Genomic DNA, 23,280 nt, shown 5'->3' with positions numbered 1-23,280 from the left:
AAACTTGAATACATATTAATGATGCATAGTCAAGTAGAGGCCAGTACTGTGGCCAGAATAGTAAAAAAAAATAAGAGACTGGAAGAAGTACTGTGAATTTCACAACAAATGCCAATTACAATTTGCTGTGAATAGAGCAAAATAAAAAAGCTGGTAGATAATGTACAAAAATTAAGTTAAAGTAGAGAATATTGTGAGACATTTGCAACAAATACATAACACATTTGATGAGAATTTTCCTTTTGATAACCAAAAAGGAATAGATAAAATTAGTTGCCTGAAATTATAATTAAATGGGCAACCAAAATTTTAAATAACTTTGAAACATAATCGGAGCTTATAACTTTGTGTAGCTATAAAATGGCTTTGTGTGTTACATACATAAAACACCAAATTTTAAGTGGAAATCTGGGAAGATAAATTATTATTGTAGTTATGGAAGTTTTGTTAGGATATTATGAAAAAAGAAAAATTATATTGTATAAAAAGTAAAAAAAAAATTTAAGCCACCAGTCAACTGCCTATAAAAGATCTTTCTAACAATATCAAAGATTAATTCAAAATTAGTAAAGCTACATATATTCTTCTCTAGCTTTAGATGAGTTGTACAATATGAAATATTGCCCACTTAATACTCTGGGTACATTTTGCCTCAAAAGACTTCCAAATCAAATAGAAATGTTGTCAGTTTGCAGCCTACAAAATCAGTCATAGCATAGATATTTTAAAATATTTTATGTATGTCAAAAAAGAATTTCCACTAGATATGAAAAAAATAATTTCTATTATGATTAAACAGCTATGCTAAGTTAAAAATGTGAATTCCGTAAATTTTAAAGAGCTTTATGTCTCCCTAATTGATTTGCTCCACAGTATGAAAAGTATGATGGTTTAGTATATATGGGTAAATATGAATCACTGTCACTTTATGGAACTGTTGAAAGAAATAGAAAACAATGAATTTATTTATGGTCTTTGCCAATGTTCATTGGTTCAATGGTTGAAGAGTTTTACAGATCTTTTACAAAGATTTACTGTATTTTGAACTCCAAGGCTTTCTTTAAAAAAATACTTGGCAAATATTTCATAATCAAGACCCCCAAAATGACAGTGTGATTTGTTTTCTCACCAGTATCACACTACATATAAACAAAGAAAATCTGGAATGCCAAGGAAAGGAAAAGCTGTTTTTGTGACCTAACTAAAAGGGTAGGAATATTTCTTGAAACTGATACTTTTCATAAGTTAAAAATAATTTTACTTATTTTTCTATCATGAATCAATATATGAAAGATTTTCACTGGAATCAAAAGCATTGTCAAAATATACAATGAAGAAACAGGAAATCTTAGTAAAGAAATAGAAACTATATTAAAAAAAACACTAAATGAAGATAGTAGAACTGAAAAGTGCCATATCTCAAACATTTGATAGATAAGCTTAACAGCATAATTGAGATGACAAGAAAAAGAATCAGTAAATTTGAAGATAGAGCAATAGAAATTATCCAATCTGAAAAAGAGAAAAAAGGCTGGAGAGAGTCACTAACAGAGCCAGTGACCTGTGGGACGATATCAAAAGATTTAACACAAGTACCTGGAATCCCAGAAGGAGGAGAAGCAAGGGCAGAAAAAAATATCTGAATATGGACAAAATTTTCTGAAATTTGGGGAAAAGTGTAAGTGTACAGATTTCAGAGGCTCAGAGAACCCCAAACAGGAGTAACATAAAACCACACTTAGACCAGCATACGCAAATAGATGAAAACCAAAGGTAATGAAAAATCTTGAAAGCATGCAGAGAGAAATGACATATACAGAGGAAAAATAATTCAAATGACTTCTCATCATAACCCATGGAGGACAGAAATCAGTGTCTATCTTTTTAAAAATACACACAAACCCCAGAATTCTATAGCAAGAAAAATAATCCTGGGGCGCCTGGGTGGCTCAGTCGTTGGGCATCTGCCTTCAGCTCGGGTCATGATCCCAGGGTCCTGGGATTGAGCCCCGCATTGGGCTCCCTGCTCGACGGGAAGCCTGCTTCTCCCTCTCCCACTCCCCCTGCCTGTGTCCCCTCTCTTGCTTTCTCTCTCTCTGTCAAATAAATAAAATATTTAAAAAAAAAGAAAAATAATCCTTCAAGAACAAAGGCATTTGGTAAAAGAAACTGATAATTCACCACCGGCAGATGTGCACTCCAAGAAATGCTAAATTAAGTTCTTCAAGCTGAGGGAAAGTGATACCAGATGGAAATTCAGACAATTGGGAATTGGTAATTGGGAAATCAGGAAGAGCATGGGAAAGGGTAAATATATGGGTAAATGTAAAATATGAGGGTTTTGGAGGGGTGTCTTAATTTCTTTTAAAAAAATTTTTTTTAAATTAAGTTAGCCACTGTATAGTACATCATTAGTTTTTGATGTAGTGTTCAATGATTCATTCATTGCGTATAACACCCAGTGCTCATTACAACACTTGCCCTCCTCAGTACCCATCACCCTGGAGAAGATATTTGCAAATGACATTACAGATAAAGGGCTGATATCCAAGATCTATAAAGAACTTCTCAAACACTCAAAAAACAAAAACCCCAGTCAAAAAGTGGGCAGAAGACATGAACAGACACTTCTGCAAAGAAGACATACAAATGGCTAACAGACACATGAAAAAATGTTCAACATCACTAGCCGTCAGGGAAATACAAATCAAAACCACAATAAGATACCACCTTACACCGGTTAGAATGGCAAAAATTAACAAAACAGGAAACAAATGTTGGCAAGGATGTGGCGAAAGGGGAACCTTCTTACACTGTTGGTGGGAATGCAAACTGGTACAGCCACTCTGGAAAACAGTATGGAGGTTCCTCAAGATGTTAATTTCTTTAAAATAATAGCCTGTTTAAATTTCTGAGTGGAGTGCCAATGTGACTACATGGATTACTAATTGCAAAGAAAAAAATACACCAATACAATGGAGGGAACTGGTGGTCAATACATGAATCAAGAGATCAAACATAGTTTCACTTGTATGCCACCTGATATTTTATATTAAATACACTATTATCTATGAAGTAGTCTTATAAAAAATGTTTAATCTGAAACTTAATCAAGCCTCTAGACATAACCTTCAGTTCACAATAAATACAAAGGATAGAGGAACAAGTTAAGCCCACCTTGAGAAAAAGCAGGACAAATACGGAATCACAACATTATATAGGTTACTTCTTCTGAGTCTTCAAAAAATGTTAAGGAGGTGGAGGGTAAATTCTTGACCAATTCTTATTAGACCCAATAAGCCGCAGTCATATAAAATATATGAGCTTAGTTTGGTTTTTGGCTTTTAAAAAGCTGGCACTTTTAGAAGATATTCTTTAGCCAATCAGAGAAATTTGTTAATGGGCTGAATATTGTAGAACAATATAGGATTATTATTAGTGTTTTTTAGGTAACAGTGGTTTAATGGTCATCTAGAAGATTACCCTTAATTCTAAGAGTTGTATGTTGACTTTTTAGAGGTGAAGTGATATCTAAAACATTCACTGAAAAACACAGCAAAATGATATATGTAAAATATATTCAATATATATGATATATATATGCATCTGTATATATATATACATGTTCATATTTATGAGAGAAATATCATATATATTGAATCTAGGTGGAGGGCAAACAAACTTCATTGTAACACTGTTGTACCTTTTATGTGAATTTGAAAACTTTCAAAAACTCAAGGAAAACCTTTCCAAGTCAACCTAGGTCTTTGGCTACCAAATTGTTAAGTTTTTAATTTATTTCAGTTGTAGGGCATGTGGAATGTATGTTATCTGTATTACAGAATTTATTGTAAGAAACTTACTTCAAACTACTCTCCAATTTTTCACAGCTGAACTCACAATATCCAATAAGGGCACAGTGTTTCTTTTTTTTAAACCTTTTTTTTTTAAGATTTTATTTATTTATTTGACAGAGAGATAGAAGAGTACAAGCAGAGGGAATGGCAGAGGGAGAGGGAGAAGCAGGCTCTGCACTGAGCAGGGAGCCTGATGTGGGACTCGATCCCAGGACCCTGGGATCATGACCTGAGCTGAAGGCAGACGCTTAACCATCTGAGCCACCCAGGCAGCCGGGCACAGTGTTTCTTATTATTAATCTTCAGGGGGTTGAGCTTTGAATAAAAAAGTGTCTTGTTTAATATATTCTATGGGATTTTGTCCAGAATTAATTATCTGAAGAAAATATGGATGAGCACTGATGCATTTTAAAAATATGGTTATAGGGTCTTCCTTCCACATGAATTTATGTATAGTAATAATGGTGATTATCATTTAAAAAAACACAATACTTAGTAAGCAAATACTATGTGCCAGATGCCCCTCTAAGCATTTAAAGTTTGTGTTAAATAATCTTTACCATAACATCATTGGGTGGTAGAATAGTGATAATGGTAAAGGATGTGCCAAAGCTAAATGCTTTCTGACTCTCATTACATCAGGAGTTTCTCACCACTATGAAATCTTTGATGTTGAGTAAGTTGATAGCAACGAGTAAAGGCCTTTCCACATTCCTTACATTTGTATGGTTTCACACCAGTATGAATTCTCTGATGTTGCGTAAGTCGATCACTACGATTAAAGGCCTTACCACATTCTTTACATTCATAGGGTTTTTCACCAGTATGAATTCTCTTATGTTGAGAAAGACCTGAGATAGAACCAAAGGCCTTCTTACATTCTTTACATATATATGGTTTCAAACCAGTGTGAATTGTCTGATGATAAATCAGTTGAGAATTAAGTCTAAAGGTTTTTCCACATTCCTTACATTCAAAGGGTTTTTCCCCTGCATGAATTGACTGATGTGTTTTAAGGTCTCCAACACGACTGAAGGCTTTCCCACATTGTTTACATTCATACGGTTTCAAATCAGTATGAATTATCTGATGTTGAATAAGGTACGAATGAAGCTTAAATGTCTTTCCACATTCTTTGCATTCATGTGGCTTCTCGCCAGTATGAATTCTTTGATGTTGTGTAAGTTGAGAGCCTCTACAGAAGGCCTTCCCACAGTCCTTACAATCATAGAGTTTCTCACTACTATGAATTCTCTTATGTTTAAGAAGGCTTGAACCCCTGCTAAAGGTCTTCCCACATTCCTTACATTCATGCGGCTTCTCGCCAGTATGACTTCTCTGATGTTCAATAAGTAGATAGCTGCGAACAAAGGCCTTTCCACATTGTTTACATTTATATGGTTTCTCACCAGAATGAATTTTCTTATGTTGATAAAGACTTGAACGATGACCAAAGGCCTTCCCACATTCCTTGCATATATAGGGTTTCACACCATGATGAACTTTCTGATGTAGGCACATATGTCGGTACAATCTAAAAGTTTCCCCACATTCCTTACATTCATAGGGTTTCAAACCGATATGAATTTTTTGATGTTCAGTAAGGTGAGAATAACGTCTAAAAGACTTCCCACATTGCTTACATTCGTAGGGTTTTACACCAGTATGAATGATCTGATGTTGAATAAGCTGTGAATAAAACCTAAAGGCCTTCTCACATCCATTACATTCATAGGGTTTTAAATCAGTGTGAATTTTTTTATGTCTAATAAAATGCTGGAGAACTATAAAGGCTTTTCCACATTCGTTACATTCATAGGGTCTCACACCACTATGGTCTCTCAAATGCTTGGTAAGGTGTGAATATTTTCTAAAGCCCCACCTACATTCCTTACATTCATAGGATTTCTCTCTAGGGTGAATTCTCTGATGTAGAGGAAGAGATATATGTTTTATAAATGTCATTTGACTAAAACATCCCATGTTAGGCGCCTGTTCTCTCCCAAATTCAATTCTGCACTGTGGGTCATTTCTGAAAATAAACCTCATAAGGTTGAAGGTTTTACTTTTTTTCATTGTCTCCCGATGGTATGAATTTACTTCATAACTGCTTTTTTCTGAAGATAACTTGTTGGTCTCAGTTGTAAAATCAATGTCTGAAAGAAAACAAGAAAATAAACAAAAATAAACAAAAAAAACAAAAATAAACAAACAAAGCTATTTTCCTATACTGGGGATGAGGAGGGGCCTTCTAGAGTAAAAATAGTGATGAATTGAGAAGTATATTCACCAGAAGTAAAAGGGTCATAAAATCCTAAAATACTGTCATGAAATTTTTAAAAGGCAAGAAGGCCTCAGAAAATTATGAAAGTTCATATTGAGAACTATAAAGTTTGTGAGTAGGCAAAGAGAAAAAGTCAGTAGTTCTCATATTTAGTGTGGATCAAAATTATAGAGGGAGCTTCTTATATACACTACCTTTTAGATATCTGCTGAGACTGAGTGAATCAGAATCTAGAGGAGTAGGTTCTGGTCATCTACATTTCTAACATTAATCTATCAGATGGCTTTATGTAATTTTTTCAATGGTTTGTCTTTATTTTAGAATAAAACCCTAAACACATAATCATGAATAAAAAGGATCTGTCTTTTTACACAAATTCATCTCAAGCCCTTGGCATCTTTTGTTCCCTATATACTATCCAAATGCATCTTCAGCTACTGAGACATATATAACCTTTCCCATTTCCTGGGGCTTCACACAGGTGCTCCACCTTTCAGAAATCCTTTTACCTAGTGCCTTTAAATTATTATCTTGCAGATTAGAAATCACTTCTTCAGAAAGGCTGCCTCTGCTAACTCTTAAGTAAATTCATATCCTTTATTCTATATTCCAACACCTAATTTTTATCTTCAAAATACTTTTCTCTATTACATATTTATTTTCTCATTTGTTTTACTACTTATTTTCTTACTCTAAAACTCAAAACTTCTTTTAACCACTACTGCAAAACAAGTCCTTACCATAAGGTAAATATTAATTGTAGGATAAAATACTGAATTTTAAAAATGAACTTGGATGAAGGTAAAAGTAAATAAGAATGAAAATTAAGGTTACTGGGGAAGGCAACTGAGTAAAATATCCATTTAGTTTCTGAAAATTATGCAACAGTTATCCACCATCTCTCCCTGATTAATCTCTCATACCTTATTACAGTAAAATATGTTTTCTATCATTTACCTTCTATGGCCTTTAACCATAGAAGGTTATCATTTACCAATCTATGGCCTTTAACTGTAATGCTGCAAACTCATAGACTAAAAGGCTTACATCTAATGAAAAACTAAAGAATTAAAATGAATGAATTAAATATTAAATCAAAAATTAGAAAAAGAATGATAGTCTGCTGAAGGAAAACAGAAAAAGGGAAATGAATATAATAAAAACAAATTTTAAGTAAAAGTGTACAATTAACACATGCAAACAAACCAGTAGCCTACCTATTCAAGGAACAAAAGATAGGAGGAAAATCGAAACACAATGACAGTAGGGAAACAGTCATCAATAAGGAAATAAAAAATGTTTAAGAAACCCATACAAGATAACTATGCAAATAAATTTGAGATGTACATGAAACGATGAATTTTTTGAAAATATAATTTATAAAAACTAACCCCAGTTAAATTTACTGACTTGCTTCTAACAAATAAAATATGAAAAGGGGAAAAAATAATAACTTTTCAATGAAGAAAACCGGCAGACACCACTTTATACAAGTTTTTAAAGTTAGCACCCCACTGATAAATCATGTTGATATCATGTGCCCCTAATATACAATGAGAAGGGCACTTCTCTGGTATTCTTCCCCCAAATCCATAATCTCAGTTTAATAATAAGAAAACACCAAACACACCAAAATTTGGAGGCACTCTACTAACCAAACAGTATCTTCAAAAGTATCAAGGTCAAGAAAGAAGGAAAAACAGAAACTGTTACATTTGGAGGAAACTAAGGACACAGGATGAATAAAAGTAATGTGGTATCCTGGATTGGATCCTGAAACAGAAAAAAAGACATTAGTGCCAAAACTGGTGAAATCTAAATAAAATATTTATAGTATTGTAAAATGTTAATTTGATAGTTTTCACAAATGTACCATGGTTATGTAAGATGTTATCATTATGGGAATTATATACTGGAACTCTTTGTACCACATTTGTAAATCTGTGAATCTAAAATTATTTCAGAATAAAAGTAAGACCATAACAGAAACAGATTCCAGAAGAGATGGAAAATCTAAACAGACCAATTTCCACAGAATAGTTTTAAAAATTGTATATTTATCCCACAAAAAGGTGATTACAATTAGCTTCCCTGTTGTCCAGGTTTCAGTCCCTGTAAACTATTTCCCACTGATGTTAATGAGGGTGCCTTAGAGAAACAGCTAATTCCTAGTCCAGGGCAGGGAAGATACAAGGTGAATCTAAGACCTCTTGTACTAGAGTGCAAAGAAGCTTTCAAAGACAGTTAATAATTTGTGCTTTTGGTCATGTAACATTAAGAGGGATCAAATTTGCCTTCCTACCTTAAACAACTAGAAAACCAAACAAAATATATGAAACAACATCTTTCAAATATTGGAAAATAGTACAGAATAGAAATCTCCCAAGGGAGGGGAAACAAATGAAGTGTGCCCCACAAGTACCACAGCTGACTGTCTAAAGAGAATTTCTAGAAAGACGCACATGGAGGAGAAACTAAGTGCAGCTGTATCCCCAAGTTGAGAAGAGAGTAGAGAATTAAGGGAAAGAAAAAAGTGCAGAATTTGCAAGGCAGAGTACTAGAGAGGAGGGAGCTACACAGAGAGATCTCTGGAGATCTGTAGAGGAATCCCCTTGATACTGTGGCTGAATGTGAATCTGGGCATCTGTATGAGGAAACTAATGAGAACAAAGAATGTACTATTAGAGAGGAGTAGGCAGAACATCCCCTAGAAGTCACAAAGGGCAGGGGATAGTTCTTGTTTCCACCAACCACAGTGGAAAGGCCCCATACCACACAAGGCATCAAACATAGTCCCCAGAAGGATATTGCCTCAGTAGTGGGGCCAAGTTAGCCCTAGACTAAAAGCTGTTCTGGACCCACCCTAACAAAGCTTAAAAGCAAACCATGAAAGGATCAACAGATTCCAAATTACATACCTACATCCAAGAACAAAGCCCAAATATGTAAAAGAATATTAGAAAATCCAACATCCCAACACAGTAAACATCACAATGTCTGGCATCTAATAAAAAATTATTAGGCATGTAAAATAGCAGGAAAGTATAACCCTTACTAGGAGAAAATTAATCAAAAGAAACACAACAAGGAATGATACAGATAATATAATTAGTAGATAAGGATATTAAAAGCTGTTTTTACTTTTATTTTTAAAATATTTTATTTATTTATTTGAGAGAGAGGGAGAGAGAGAGAGCATAAGCAGGGGGAGAGGCAGTTGGAGAGGTAGAGGCAGACTTCCCTGCTGAGCAGGAAGCCAGATGTGGGGCTTGATCCCAGGACCCTGGGATCATGACCTGAGCCAAAGGCAGACGCTTAACTGACTGAGCCACCCAGGTGCCCTGTTTTGTTTTGTTTTGTTTTCTTGAGTGGAATTTTTTATAGATTAAAAATTTCTAATGATTTATTTCATTTGATTTGATTTCTCAAAGTTTTTGGCAAAATGTTTTTCAAAATACCATATTTTCAAGGCTTCATGGTTTGTAATGTGGTGCCTTTTTTCCTTAAATAAATTTTTTTTCTTGATACATGTTGATAGAGTTGCACCACTTTTATTCATTCTTTGAGAGAACCAAATTTATAGTTGTGACTTGCTCTTTTGTATGTTTGGTTTTTATTTCATTAATTTCCGTTCTTTCCTTTATTATTTCCTTTCTTCTACTTTCTTTAAGTCTGTTGTGCTCTTCTTTTCCTGGCATATCAAATGGATGATCAGCTTATTAATTTTCAATATTTCTCCTGGAATCAAAAGATCCATTGGGAGAGGAAGCTTGAAATCAAAACACATAAACAATAAGAGCCATGAAGAAGTGGTGAATTGGCCCTGAGGATCTACCACTTTTCCCCTGCAGAAACTTACTTATTCTGAGTACAGCTAGCAGTAAAGGCAGTGATTTTAAAAAAAAAAGGTAACTAAGAATTACCAAAACTGAAAACCAGCACCAACCCAGCTCAATCCCTGATTATATTATAGTGATCAGCCTGCCACTCTATCGATTAATAGAGGAACGTATAAATACTCTGGTGGAATATACCATCACCGGAAACCATTCAGTTATTTTTTTTTAAAAAAATGTTTTATTTATTTATTTGAGAGACAGAGAGAGAGAGAGGGAGAGAAAGCAAGGGGGAGAAACAGGAGGAGAGAGACAAGGAGACTCTGTGCCAAACACAGAGCCCAATTGAGCGGGGCTCAATCCCACAACCCTGAGATCATGACCTGAGCTGAAACCAAGAGTCAGATGCCCAACCGACTGAGCCACCCAAGTGCCCCCGTTCAGTTCTTTTGTACACAATATCCAGCATACAATCACAATTACTAGTAACTTGAAGAGGAATTACCATATGATGAATAACAAGAGCAAAGAAGAAATATAAGCATGCCCACAGATGAAAAAACAGTAATGAAAGAAAGTAAATAAAGAATGAGAAGAATTTATATAAAATTAGATGTTATAAGACAAATTGAATTTCTAAAACTGAAAAAGACAAATATGATATGAAAAATCCATCTTTAAGAGCAGACTTATCATAGCAGAATACAGGTAAGTGAGCTGAAATACAGGTCAACAGAAAATAATAGAGATAAAAGGAGATATATACATGCTAGAACTGTGAGATACACTAAAAAGATCTAACATAGGTATAACTGGAGTCCCAGAAGAGAGGAAAGAATGGTCAAGTATTTTTCAAAAACTGAATGAAGACTTTCACTTCTCAGTAGAAACTATAAAATCACTGCAAGCCAACATTTCCATTGCTATAAGTATAAAAATAATACTAAAAAGATAATGTTCTTGATTTATTCTACACTGTAAAAATTACCAAGGTTCATTTGTAGCAAAGAGAAAACCAGGACCCCATGTTACCTGTTTTCCATGTAGGTGGACCAGCAATTAAAATGGAATATTTGTAGATATTCTGAACATACACACAATATGAAATTTGTTTTCTTTGCCATTGGCTATTCAGAAAAAATCCTAGAATTCAAACCTTTATTTTAGAAAAAGAAGGAATTGCAGGATGGGGCAGAGGGAGGTAGGAAGGTAAATGAAAGAAAAGATTCAGGTGCTGAATGGAGATGCCCATTTCCATCTAACAAAAGTCAAACTAGGCTCTGAGAATATGGAGAATATGAATATGGAGAAATTTATCTAGTTTCTCAGCATAGAGCATAAAATATACAGTGGAGAAAGCAGCTATTCCAGATAGCAGATTCTACATCACTTCAGGCAGATGTCCTTACCCAGTGAGACCAAGTTAGTATAATTCTCCAACATCACATCTCTGTACAAATCCCTCTGATCGGAATTTAGGCATTCCCACTCCTCCTGAGAGAAGTCTATGGCAACATCACTGAATGTCAATGGCACCTGAAAAGACAAACCCATGTATTATTCATAACAGTAAAGAAAAAATGTTCAAGATGGAATGACCGAATTGCAGTAAGGGGGCAATATAGAAAAACAAATAAGCTGAAGTTACAAGATCATGACACGATTAGATGAGAATAAATACATTAGCTTCTGAAGTAGAGTACCAACACAGTCTTGAAGAATCCTGTTGGAGTGCACAAAATTTCTTTAAAAATAAAGGAAAACTCAAATACCTAAATGTATGAAAATGAATAAAGTAAACAGACTTTCCCAATTAAATGAAACAGTATATATAAGAACATTACCTACTATGTACCTGAATCACATACTATTAGTAAATACAAGTTCTTATGTCTTTTCTCTTCAAGGACTATGTAAAAAGAATTGTTCATTTTTTCTCCAAAATGAATTATAAAATCTCTTACAGCTAAGATGGAGTAACATGGATTGGATTTACCCTCCCATGTGAAATAACAAAAAACATAGACAAATTGTATGAAACAATGGTTTTTGAGGCAGAAAATATTGGGTAGTGATCCCTGAGAGACAAGTAACAAATGAAGTGAGCCTTATGATTGCTTATGAGTGGCTTACTGTTAGGAGACAGTATTACTACACAATTATTAGAATGGCTAAAATTTAAGACTGACCATTTTAAGTGTTGCCGGAGATGTGAAAAAAAAATGGAACTCTCACACACTGATGGTGGGATTGTAAAATGGTAAATCACTTTGAAAAATAGTTTATTGATTTCTTAAAAAGTTAAACATCCATATTCCCCAGTCATTCCACTCCTAGTGTTTACCCAAGAGAAATGAAAACATATGTCCACACAAAAGTTTGTGCATGAAGCAGCTTTACTTCTAATAGCCAAAAAGTGGAAAGAACTCAAAAATCCATCAACAGAGGAATGGATAGACAAATTTTTGTATATACTGAGAATAGAATACTAATCAGCAATTAAATGGATGAGCTAATATATGTAACAATATGGATGAATCTTAAGATAAATATGCTGAATGAAATAAGATTAAAAAGGACACATGATGTATGATTCCATTTATATAAAATTCTAGAAAATGCGAATTAACCTATAGTGGCAGAAAGCAGAACAGTAGTTGCCTGGGCATGAAGGGCAAGTTTGGGGGCAGGTAGGAAGGGGCAATTATAAAGGGGCATGAGAAAAAATTTGGAATGATGGATATGTTCATTATCTTGGCTGTGGTAATAGTTTCACAGGTATATACATAAGTCAAAATTTATCAAATTCTACACTTTAAATATGAGCAATTTATTGTCAATTATATTTCAATAAATCTGCTTTAAAAAGACAAAATACATACACTTAATTATATGTCAATTATACTTCAAAAAGCTGATAAAAAGTTTCTATCTTAGGAAATGGAGTTTGTGTAAAATTAAGTAATTTTATCAAAGCATAATAAATGTCAGATTATGCATCATAAGCAGTTCCTTTATTCTCACAAGTTAATGTTTTCATTTAGCCCCTCTTAAAGACATCAGATTTAATCTTTCTTAAAGTATTAGGTATTATTAATAATATTATTAGAGTAATATTAAATTTTAAAGTATTATACTATTACGATATTTAGGTTGGACACAAATTCTAACCTCTTCCCCACTGTTCAGTATCATCTACCACTTGTAGTTCTAGATGATCTTCCTTTCTACAATCCCTTACTGAACTCCTGTTCCTAGTTAGAACACACTAATGTAGGATGATCAGAACAATACTGATTTACTCAAGACCAGCAATTTCTCTTTCAATACAAAATTCTCAGTGATTTCTGTAGCCAGGGCCCTGATATCTGTCTGTCTGTCTGTCTCTCTCTCAGCAGGCACCAATAACATTTCTACCCAAACCTAAAAGCTTTCAAAGCTGAGTTCTCATCTCACACCTGAGTCTGAGACCATTCATAACCCCAAACTCCCTTATCTTCCTGGAAAACTAAGGAGAAAGTTTTCTCTCCTGTGGTCAGATAGGGCCACCATTTATTTTCCTTTCCTTTTTTTGTGTGTGTGGGGGGGGAGGCAGAGGGAGAGAGAGAATCTTAAGCAGACTCCATGCCCAGCACAGAGCCCAACATGGGGCTCTATCTCACGACCCTTAGATCATGACCTGAGCCAAAATCAAGAGTCAGATGCTTAACCAACTGAGCCACCCAGGTGCCCCAGGACCATCATTTCTATAAAATAAAACCACAAACCTGACAAAGGAAGCTCAAATATTTCCTTCAAGGTACTTCACTCGTGCACTGCTCCAACACTGCTCTTGAGAAAAGACTGAACACATAGAAGATGAATAATTGAAAATCAGTTAGAAAAAAAGGGAGCAAATGAGGAGGACACCATCCTTCTCTGTGAGGGGAGAAACCATGAAATAGGGTCAGAGATACAGCTTTCCTAGGTAGGAAGTATGGGGATAAAGAATGAAAATTTTACCTGAGTTAAAGATCATAGGATTTCAGGAGGGAGACAGACATCCACTTACCTGGGCCATGGTTTTCAAACTGCTGATCTTCCTCAGGTTTCCTCTATTAGAGAAGCCGATTTCAGAGAAGCCAGAGCTGGGAGAGGAAAAAGAGGCCTTGAGATCTGGTGTATCTCAGAACTCCAAAAATTATTTAAGGTAATATAACCTTTCTTCGTTCTTCTTTATTCCTGCTTCCCACTGTCCTTGCCCACTCTCTACCCTCCCAAACACATGAACACATATCAGGGGATATGTGAAGTCTAGACAAACCCAAGCCCTTCCCCATACCTACAGATACAAGCCACATAAGAGTGGATACAGAACAGAGGCACTCTTGCACCAAAGCTAGATCCAGACACCCACACTGCTTTATTTCTCATACTTATCAAGCCAACTGAACCCAGCCTTGGTTGTTCAGTGATACTGAATAGATCCTCATCCAGGCGTATCTTCCAGGGTAAAGACCAAACCACACAACACAAACTGCAACAACCTCCATGTCTTTGGGATGGACCTGAACATGAAATCTTTTGCACCAGATAAAAGACAGAAAACAGTAGGGACCAACCTGGAAATCTTGACCACTGAAAACTGCCTGCCCATGTGAAGCCTTTCCCCTAAGCCAGAACTATGATTCCCAAGATCCTCTGGGCTAACCAGCCTGGATTTCCCGATCAGGATCTACTTTGCTGGCGTGAGTCATTCCCTGTGCCTCAGCAACCAACCCACCCAGTACCCACTAGAGAGGAGTGAATTCATTCTTACTGAAACCATATAGCAGCACATAGATTTTTTGCAACCTTATATGTGATAGGTAGTCTATACACATTGATATTTAATTCCACAATGTAGTTATTATCTCAGTTCAACAGATGAAAAAATGAAAGTTCAAACAATTAAAGACATATCCCCATATCACAAATAAGGAGAAGTGATGTGTTTTTAATCGCATTTCTATAGTTATAAGGCCAATATTTCTCCAACTATTGCCTTTTAAACCCAGATTTTTTGTTCCCTTGTGTGAAACTTAAGAACAGGTAATTAAGACATCACCTATCAAAAGATTTACTAAAGAGATGTTTTTAAGTAATAAGGTACTATCACTTATAAGTATTCAATTTTCAGATTATAAAGGTTGATGATGCACCACATATAGTAAGGTTTTAGGGAACGGAGCATTGTTATGGTGTCCTGTAGACTTGTGAAAACCTAGGGCATTTGAGACATGTAAGCAGAATTATGCATAAGAATTTAACCATGAAAGGTGATTTCTGAATCTCCATCCAAAGGAAATAACTGTAAAATGTGCCTAGAGATGAAGAAAGGAATATGATAGATACTAGTGAAAATTTTTAAAAAACTGGAGAGAAATTTAAAGGTACTAAATCTAAAGGTACTTAGATGGGTGGTTAATTAAATAAACTATAGTGCATTCATACAATGGAAAATGAAGTAGACTTTGAAAATGATTTGTACAGACTACTGGTTCTCAATAGTGGAACATTCAGCAATGTCTGAAGACATACTTGGTTGTCAAAGTGTGGGAAGGGGTACCATTGTTTCTATTAGGTAGAGAACCAGGGATGCTGCTAAACATCCTATAACGCACAGGAAAGCCCCCCACAACAAAGAATTATCTAGCCAAAAATATCAACAGCACTAAGTTTGAAAAACCCTGAAGTAAACTCATTAAAGAAAGATAACATAATCCAGAATCTGTATAATACATTATCCACAATGCCACCTTACAATAACAAATATTAAACATGCAAAGAAACAGGAAAAAGTTAACTGATAATCAAGAAAAAAAATCTCAGTAGAGGGTGGGAGGATGGGTTAGCCCGGTGATGGGTATTAAAGAGGGCACGTTCTGCATGGAGCACCGGGTGTTATACACAAATAATGAATCATGGAACACTACATCAAAAACTAATGATGTAATGTATGGTGATTAACATAACATAAAAAAAAAAACTCAGTAGAAACAGACCCAGAAATGACCTACATAGTGGAGCTAGTGGACAAGGACTTGAAAACATTATGACTAAGATGCTAAAAAAAATAGAGGAAAACATGGGCAAAACGGGGTGCAAAATGGGTTCAGTTGATAGAGCATGCTACTATTGATCTCAGGGTTGTAAGTTAAAGCCCCATGTTGGATGTAGAGCTTACTTAAAAAGGGGGGGGGAGTGCCTGGCTGGCTCAGTCAGAATACAAAATGAAGCATATCAATAGAGATTTAGAATCTTAAAGATTCACATGAACACTTTATAACTTAAAATATAATATTGAAAATTAAGAATGCATTGGGTAGTCAATGTAAAGTCAAATTAACAATAATCTTTTTTTTTAAAAGATTTTATTTATTTATTTGAGAGAGAGAATGAGATAGAGAGAGCATGAGAGCGGGGAGGGTCAGAGGGAGAAGCAGACTCCCCACTGAGCAGGGAGCCGGATGCGGGACTCGATCCCGGGACTCCAGGATCATGACCCGAGCCGAAGGCAGTCGCTTAACCAACTGAGCCACCCAGGCGCCCCCAAATTAACAATAATCTTATGTAGAGAGAAAAAAAGGAAAGAATAGAGCAAAATACAAAATATAGGAGACAGGGCGCCTGGGTGGCTCCGTTGGTTGGGCGACTGCCTTCGGCTCAGGTCATGATCCTGGAGGCCTGGGATCGAGTCCTGCATCCGGCTCCCTGCTCAGCAGGGAGTCTGCTTCTCCCTCTGACCCTCCCCCCTCTCATGCTCTCTCTCTGTCTCATTCTCTCTCTCAAATAAATAAATAAAATCTTTTAAAAAAAAAAAGAAATATAGGAGACAGTCAAACCATGAAATTGGAAACCTAAAAATATAGGACAGAAAATTTATTTGAAGAAATAATGGACAAAAACATCACAAATTTCATGAAATGTTTTGATACATAAATTAAAAAACTCATCAAACCTAACCAGATAAAATAAGGAAATCCATACCTAGGCACAGCGTGGCCAAAGTGTTGAAAAACAAAGTTTACAAATATATCATAATAGTATGTATTTATTTTATTTATTTATTTATTTTTTAAGATTTTATTTATTTATTTGACAGAGAGAGACACAGCGAGAGAGGGAACACAAGCAGGGGGAGTGGGAGAGGGAGAAGCAGGCTTCCCGCCGAGCAGGGAGCCCGATGTGGGGCTCGATCCCAGGACCCTGGGATCATGACCCGAGCCGAAGGCAGACGCTTAACGACTGAGCCACCCAGGCGCCCCCATAATAGTATGTATTTAAAAAAAAGCCCGGTGATGGGTATTAAGGAGGGCATGTACTGCATGGAGCACTGGGTGTTATACACAAACAATGAATCATGGAACACTACATCAGAAACTAATGATGTACTGTATGGTGACTAACATAATAAGATAAGATAAATAAAATAAAATAATAAAATATAAAATAAAATAGGGTATCAGTTATAAGAAAAAGTTCATGTCTCAATAGAAACTACAGTGGCCTGAAGAATGGAATTATATCTTTAAAGTATTGAAAGAAAAAAATGACAACTGTTAATTTTATACCCGGAGAAAATATCTTTCATAAATGAAAGTGAAAGAAAGATCTTAGAATTCTAACAAAAGCTTAGACAATTTCTTATTAACAGACCTACAATATGAGAAATACTAAAGGACAGCAGTCAGACTAAAGGCAAATAATCCCAGATGGAAGCATGTGCAAAAAACTATGACATAGTAAATATATGACTAATATGACTAAACAAATGGACTGTTTAAAGCAACAAAAATAATAATTCTTGTGGCGCTTGTAATATAGGAAGAAGAAGTGACAATACTAGCATAAATAGAGTTAAACTATTAAAATGTTCTTATATTATTTGATAGGTAGTAAAAGCCCTAATTTAAGGGAGAATGTCTCAAAGATGCATTCTGTAATAGCTCAGTTAACTACTAAAAGAATTATACAAAGATGTACAACCAGAAAAACCATATAGAAGAGATAAAATGAAATAATAAAAATACCTGATTAATACAAAAGAAGACAGGAAAAGAGGAATAAAGAAATAAGGAATGAACAGGACAAACAAAATATATTTCAAGATGACAGATTTAAACCAAATTTTATCAGTAATTGTAGTAAAATGTAAATGTACTAAACATTGCAATTAAAATCTAAGATTGTCAGATTAGATTAAAAAGAAAAACAGGATCAATTATGCTGCTTATAAGAATTATACTTTAAACACAAAGACAAATATGTGAGACAGTAATAAGAAAAATGCTAGTATTAGTGTATTAATAACAGATACAATAGGCTTCAATGCAAGAAGTATTAAAAGTAATAGAGACATTCATACAATTCAAGAAGAATATAATGGCAGTCCTACATTTCTTATGTACCTAATAACATAGCTTTAAAATACATAAAGCAAAAGTCAACAAAATTAAAGGATAGACAAAGTTATAACTGAAGTTTGAGAGTTTAGTACCCTCCACTGGTAACCAATAACAGGAAGAGAAAAAAAAAATCAGCAGGGCCATAGAAGTTTGAACAAGATTAATCAAATTGACCTAATTGAACATTATACTCCCAAACTATAGACTATATGTTCTTTTCAAATGCTCACAATATATTTATCAGAATATTCTGGGCCATAAAACAAGCACCTATAGATTTCAAATAATTAATATCAAAAAGAAGGCATATATTCTGAAGCCCTTGGAATTAATTTAGAACTTAAAAACAGATATTTCTCAAATGTTTGCAAATATAAAAAGTTCACTTCTAAATAAGTATAGGTACAAACAATGAATCCGGGAACACCACATCAAAAACTAATGATGTACTATATGGTGACTAACATAGCATAATAATAAAAAAATAAATCAAAGGAAAGAAATAAATAAGTACAGGTCAAAACCAAATCATAATATGGAAACCAGAAAATATTTTGAGCTGAATGATCATGAAAGTATGACATAATAAGTCTTGTGAGATGCAATCCAACCAATGCTTACAAAGACATTTTTAGCTTTAAATATATTTTTGTTTTGTTTTTTATAAATGCTGCAGATAAATGCCATTCATTGTTTAATCTCCATCATAGTTGTTAGGTGTACTACAGATATATTGACATAGCAAGTAAATTAGTAGTGAAATTATGATGGAAATCCTTTGTCAAATTATATCCATGCTAAATAAATCTGGAATTTATTTTCTCCCAGTGGATAGCATGAGCATTTTAAAAAATTTTTATTGTTATGTTAATCACCATACATTACATCATTAGTTTTTGATGTAGTGTTCCATGATTCATTGTTTGTGTATATAACACCCAGTGCTCCATTCAGAACGTACCCTCTTTATTTTATTTATTTATTTATTTATTTATTTATTTATTTTTTAAAGATTTTATTTATTCATTTGAGAGAGAGAGAATGAGAGACAGAGAGCACGAGAGGGAAGAGGGTCAGAAAGAGAAGCAGACCCCCTGCCGAGCAGGGAGCCTGATGTGGGACTCGATCCCGGGACTCCAGGATCATGACCTGAGCCGAAGGCAGTCGCCTAACCAACTGAGCCACCCAGGCGCCCCTATTTATTTGTTTTTTTAAAAAGATTTTATTTATTTATTTGAGAGAGAGAGAGAGAGAGCACAAGAGGGGGGAGCGGGAGAGGGAGAAGCAGACTCCCTGCTGAGCAGGGAGCCCGATGCGGGACTCGATCCCGGGACTCCAGGATGATGACCTGAGCCGAAGGCAGTTGCTTAACCAACTGAGCCACCCAGGTGCCCTGAACGTGCCCTCTTTAATACCCATCACCAGGCTAACCCATCCTCCCCTGCCCCCTAGAGCCCTCAGTTTGTTTTTCAGAGTCCATCATCTCTCATGGTTCGTCTAGCATGAGCATTTGTAATAATTGTCCTCTTATTTTCTTCTTTCTTTTAAATATTCTTTGGCCTACTTCATCCAAACATAAATGTATGTATTATCAAAGTAGAAAGGTTAAAAATCAATGATCTACCTTTGGAAGCTAGAAAAAGAAAAGGACATTTAGCCTATAGAAAGTAGAGCATACTAAAAGAAACCAGTCACATAAAAAACCCAGATATACAACAAAGAAAAATCAATAAAGCCAAAAACTATTTCATTGATGAGATAAAATTGATAAATCTCTCACTATGCTAGTCAAGAAAATAAATGCCAATATCAGGAATATGAAAGGAGATATCACTACATATATTACAGACATTAAATTGGTAACAAATTTCATGAACAACTTTATGACAATAAACTTGAGAATATAGATGAAATTTTAAAATTCCTTGAAAACACAATTTAACTGAACTGATATGAAAATGGAAAATCTGAATATTGTTATATTTACTAAAGAAATAAAATCTTTATTAAGGACTTTCCCATATATGTCTGGTCCAGAGGCTTCAGTGGCAAATTCTCCCAAACATTTAAGGAACTAAAAATACAAGTCAAACTCAGCATCTTCTAGAAAATAGAAAAAATGGACCATGTCATGAGGCATAACTGTGGTATCAAAACCTGACAGGGACATTAATAACATGAAAAGAAAATTACAGTACATCTCTCATGAACATAGATGTAAGCATATTAAACCAAATATTACAGGTGATATAGAGGGCAAGAGAAATTTAGTCTAGAAATATAAAGGTCATTTAATTTCCAAAAAATCAATCAACATAACCTTCCAACCTTAAATAAAAAAAAAATGGAGAAAGCCATTCATACATTTCATTAGATGCAGAAACTGATAATATTCAAACACGGTTCATGATAAAAATTCTCAGCAAACTAGGAAAAGAAGGGAACTTCTTTAATTTGATAAAGGGGATCTACAGAGTAAAACTACAACTATAATTATATGAGAGGTGAAATATGGATCACTGTCCTTCTAAGTTCAGGAACAAGGCAAGTTTGTCCATTTTTACCACTTCTACTAAATTTTGTACTGTAAGACCAATCCAATAAGGAAAAAAAGTGAAATGAAAGGTATGAAGGTTAGAAAAAAAAGAAGTAAAACTATCTTTATTTGCAGATAACATGATTTTGAAAAAAATTTCAGTTCTACAATCTATTAGAATAAGTGAATTTATTTTATTTATTTATTTATTTTTAATTTATTTATTTGAGAGAGAGAGAATGAGAGAGAGCACATGAGAGGGGTTAGGGTCAGAGACTCCCCACCGAGCAGGGAGCCCGATGCGGGACTCGATCCCGGGACTCCAGGATCATGACCTGAGCCGAAGGCAGTCGCCCAACCAGCTGAGCCACCCAGGCGCCCAGAATAAGTGAATTTATTAGCAAGATTGTTGAATAAAAGGTCAAAGTATAAAACAATTACTTGTATTAAAGCAAAGTTACTGGAAAATGAAATTTTAAAATCCCAACAGTTTATAAAAAAATCAAAAGTACAACGTTTTGGAATAAATCTAACAAAAGAAGGACAAGACTTTTAGACTGAAAACACCAAAACATTAAGGGACTAAAGAAGAATTAAACAAATGGAAACATAGTCTATGTTTATGAATTGGAAGACTCAATTTTAACTATCAATTCTCTCTAAATTGATCTATTGATTTGATGCATCTCCAACAATATCAGCAGGGTTTTTTTTTTTTTTTTTGAGAAAATCAAAATTAACTTGTTCTTATAATTATATGGAAATGCAAAGAACCCAGAAGAGTCAGGGCAATTGTGAAGAACAAAGTTGTCAAAATCACATTAGCTATCAAGATGTGATATAAAGCTACTGTAATTAAAACAGTGATACTGACATAGGATTGACAAACAGACCAATAGAATAGAGAGTCCAGAAAGAGACTTGCACATCTATAGTCACAGTTTTCACAAAAAAAAGTCTGACTGCAATTTAGAGCAGAAAGGATAGTCAGTCTTTCAACAAAAGGTACCTGAGTAATTGTGTGCAAAAACTGATTTTCACTCTGATCCCACTACATACACAGATATAAATCCAAGATGGATCATACACCTAAATTTGAAAACTGAAACAATAAACCCGGAAGAAGAAACAGGAAAATATCTTCATGATCATGGCTATGCAAAATTCTTTTTTTGGTTTAATTTTTATTTTCACTTATTTTAGACTTAGAGAAAAGTTGCAAGAGGAGTAGAGAGAGTTCTTTTTACCCCTGACCTTAATGTTAACATCTTACATAGGACAATTATCAAAACCAGGAAATTAACATTGGTACAATACTACGGATGACATAGCTTATTCAAATATTACCAGTTTTTCACACTAATGTCCTTTTCTTTTCCAGGATCCTATACATGATCCCACATTGCATTTAGCTGTTATTTCTCCTTAGTCTCTTGCAATCTCCAAAGTCTTCTTATGGTAATAGTTGTCTTTCTTTCTTTTTTTTTTTTTTAAAGAATTTATTTATTTATTTGACAGAGAGAGACACAGCGAGAGAGGGAACACAAGCAGGGAGAGTGGGAGAGGGAAAAGCAGGCCTCCCGCGGAGCAGGGAGCCCGATGCGGGGCTCGATCCCAGGACCCTGGGATCGTGACCTGAGCCGAAGGCAGATGCTTAAGGACTGAGCCACCCAGGCGCCCCTTTATGGTAATAGTTTTCAACTGCTGCCATAACAAACTACCACAAATTTAGCTTAAAACAACACATATTTATCATCTCACAATTTTTGTGGACCCAGAGTCTGCACACAGTTTAGCTGGATGCTCCCCTTAGGCTGATCTCATAAACTGCAAACAAGGTTTTCACTGGGCTGTGTTTTCATTCAGAGGTTCAGCTGGGGAAGAATCCACTTCAGAGTTCATTCAAATTGTTGGCAGAATTAATTTCTTTGCAGCTATGGGACTGAGGGCCCCTTTTTGCTGGCTGTCCACTGGTGGACACCCTTAGGTCCTAGAGGCCACCTGCAGTTTCTGGCAACATAGCCTTCTCCAGCATTGCCACTTACTTCATCAAGCCCACAAAGAGAACCTTTAGCTCTAGTCTGCTATAATGGGGTCTTACATGACATAACATAATCGCAACAGTGACATACCATTTCTTTTACCATATAAAATAACCTTACCACGGGAGTGACATCCCCCTCACCTTTGCCATTTTCTATTGGTTAAAAGCAAGTAACAGGTTCTGCTTGCACTCCAGGGGTGGGGATTATACTATGGCAGAGATACCAGCAGGCAGCAATCACGTGGTCACTATAAAGTCTGGCCACCACACCTATCTTCATGACCTTTTCATTTTGGA

The 23,280-nt window shown here is 35.0% G+C and overlaps 1 protein-coding gene across 1 annotated transcript; it reads right to left on the bottom strand.

The window, feature by feature from the left end:
• Positions 1-4,490: 4,490 nt before the first annotated feature.
• Positions 4,491-23,052, bottom strand: ZNF404 (zinc finger protein 404). Its single transcript, XM_021681054.1, has 4 exons — positions 22,985-23,052; positions 14,029-14,104; positions 11,387-11,513; positions 4,491-6,013 (listed from the first exon to the last, which is right to left on the bottom strand). Exons 1-4 carry the CDS (start codon positions 23,050-23,052, stop codon positions 4,491-4,493), a joined length of 1,794 nt encoding a protein of 597 aa, XP_021536729.1.
• Between the last annotated feature and the right edge of the window lie 228 nt (positions 23,053-23,280).

Source organism: Neomonachus schauinslandi, chromosome 16 (genome assembly GCF_002201575.2).
Source record: "Neomonachus schauinslandi chromosome 16, ASM220157v2, whole genome shotgun sequence".
NCBI lineage: Eukaryota > Metazoa > Chordata > Mammalia > Carnivora > Phocidae > Neomonachus > Neomonachus schauinslandi.
Note: the sequence above shows the minus strand (reverse complement) of the source record. Positions and strands in the feature narration are given on the sequence as shown.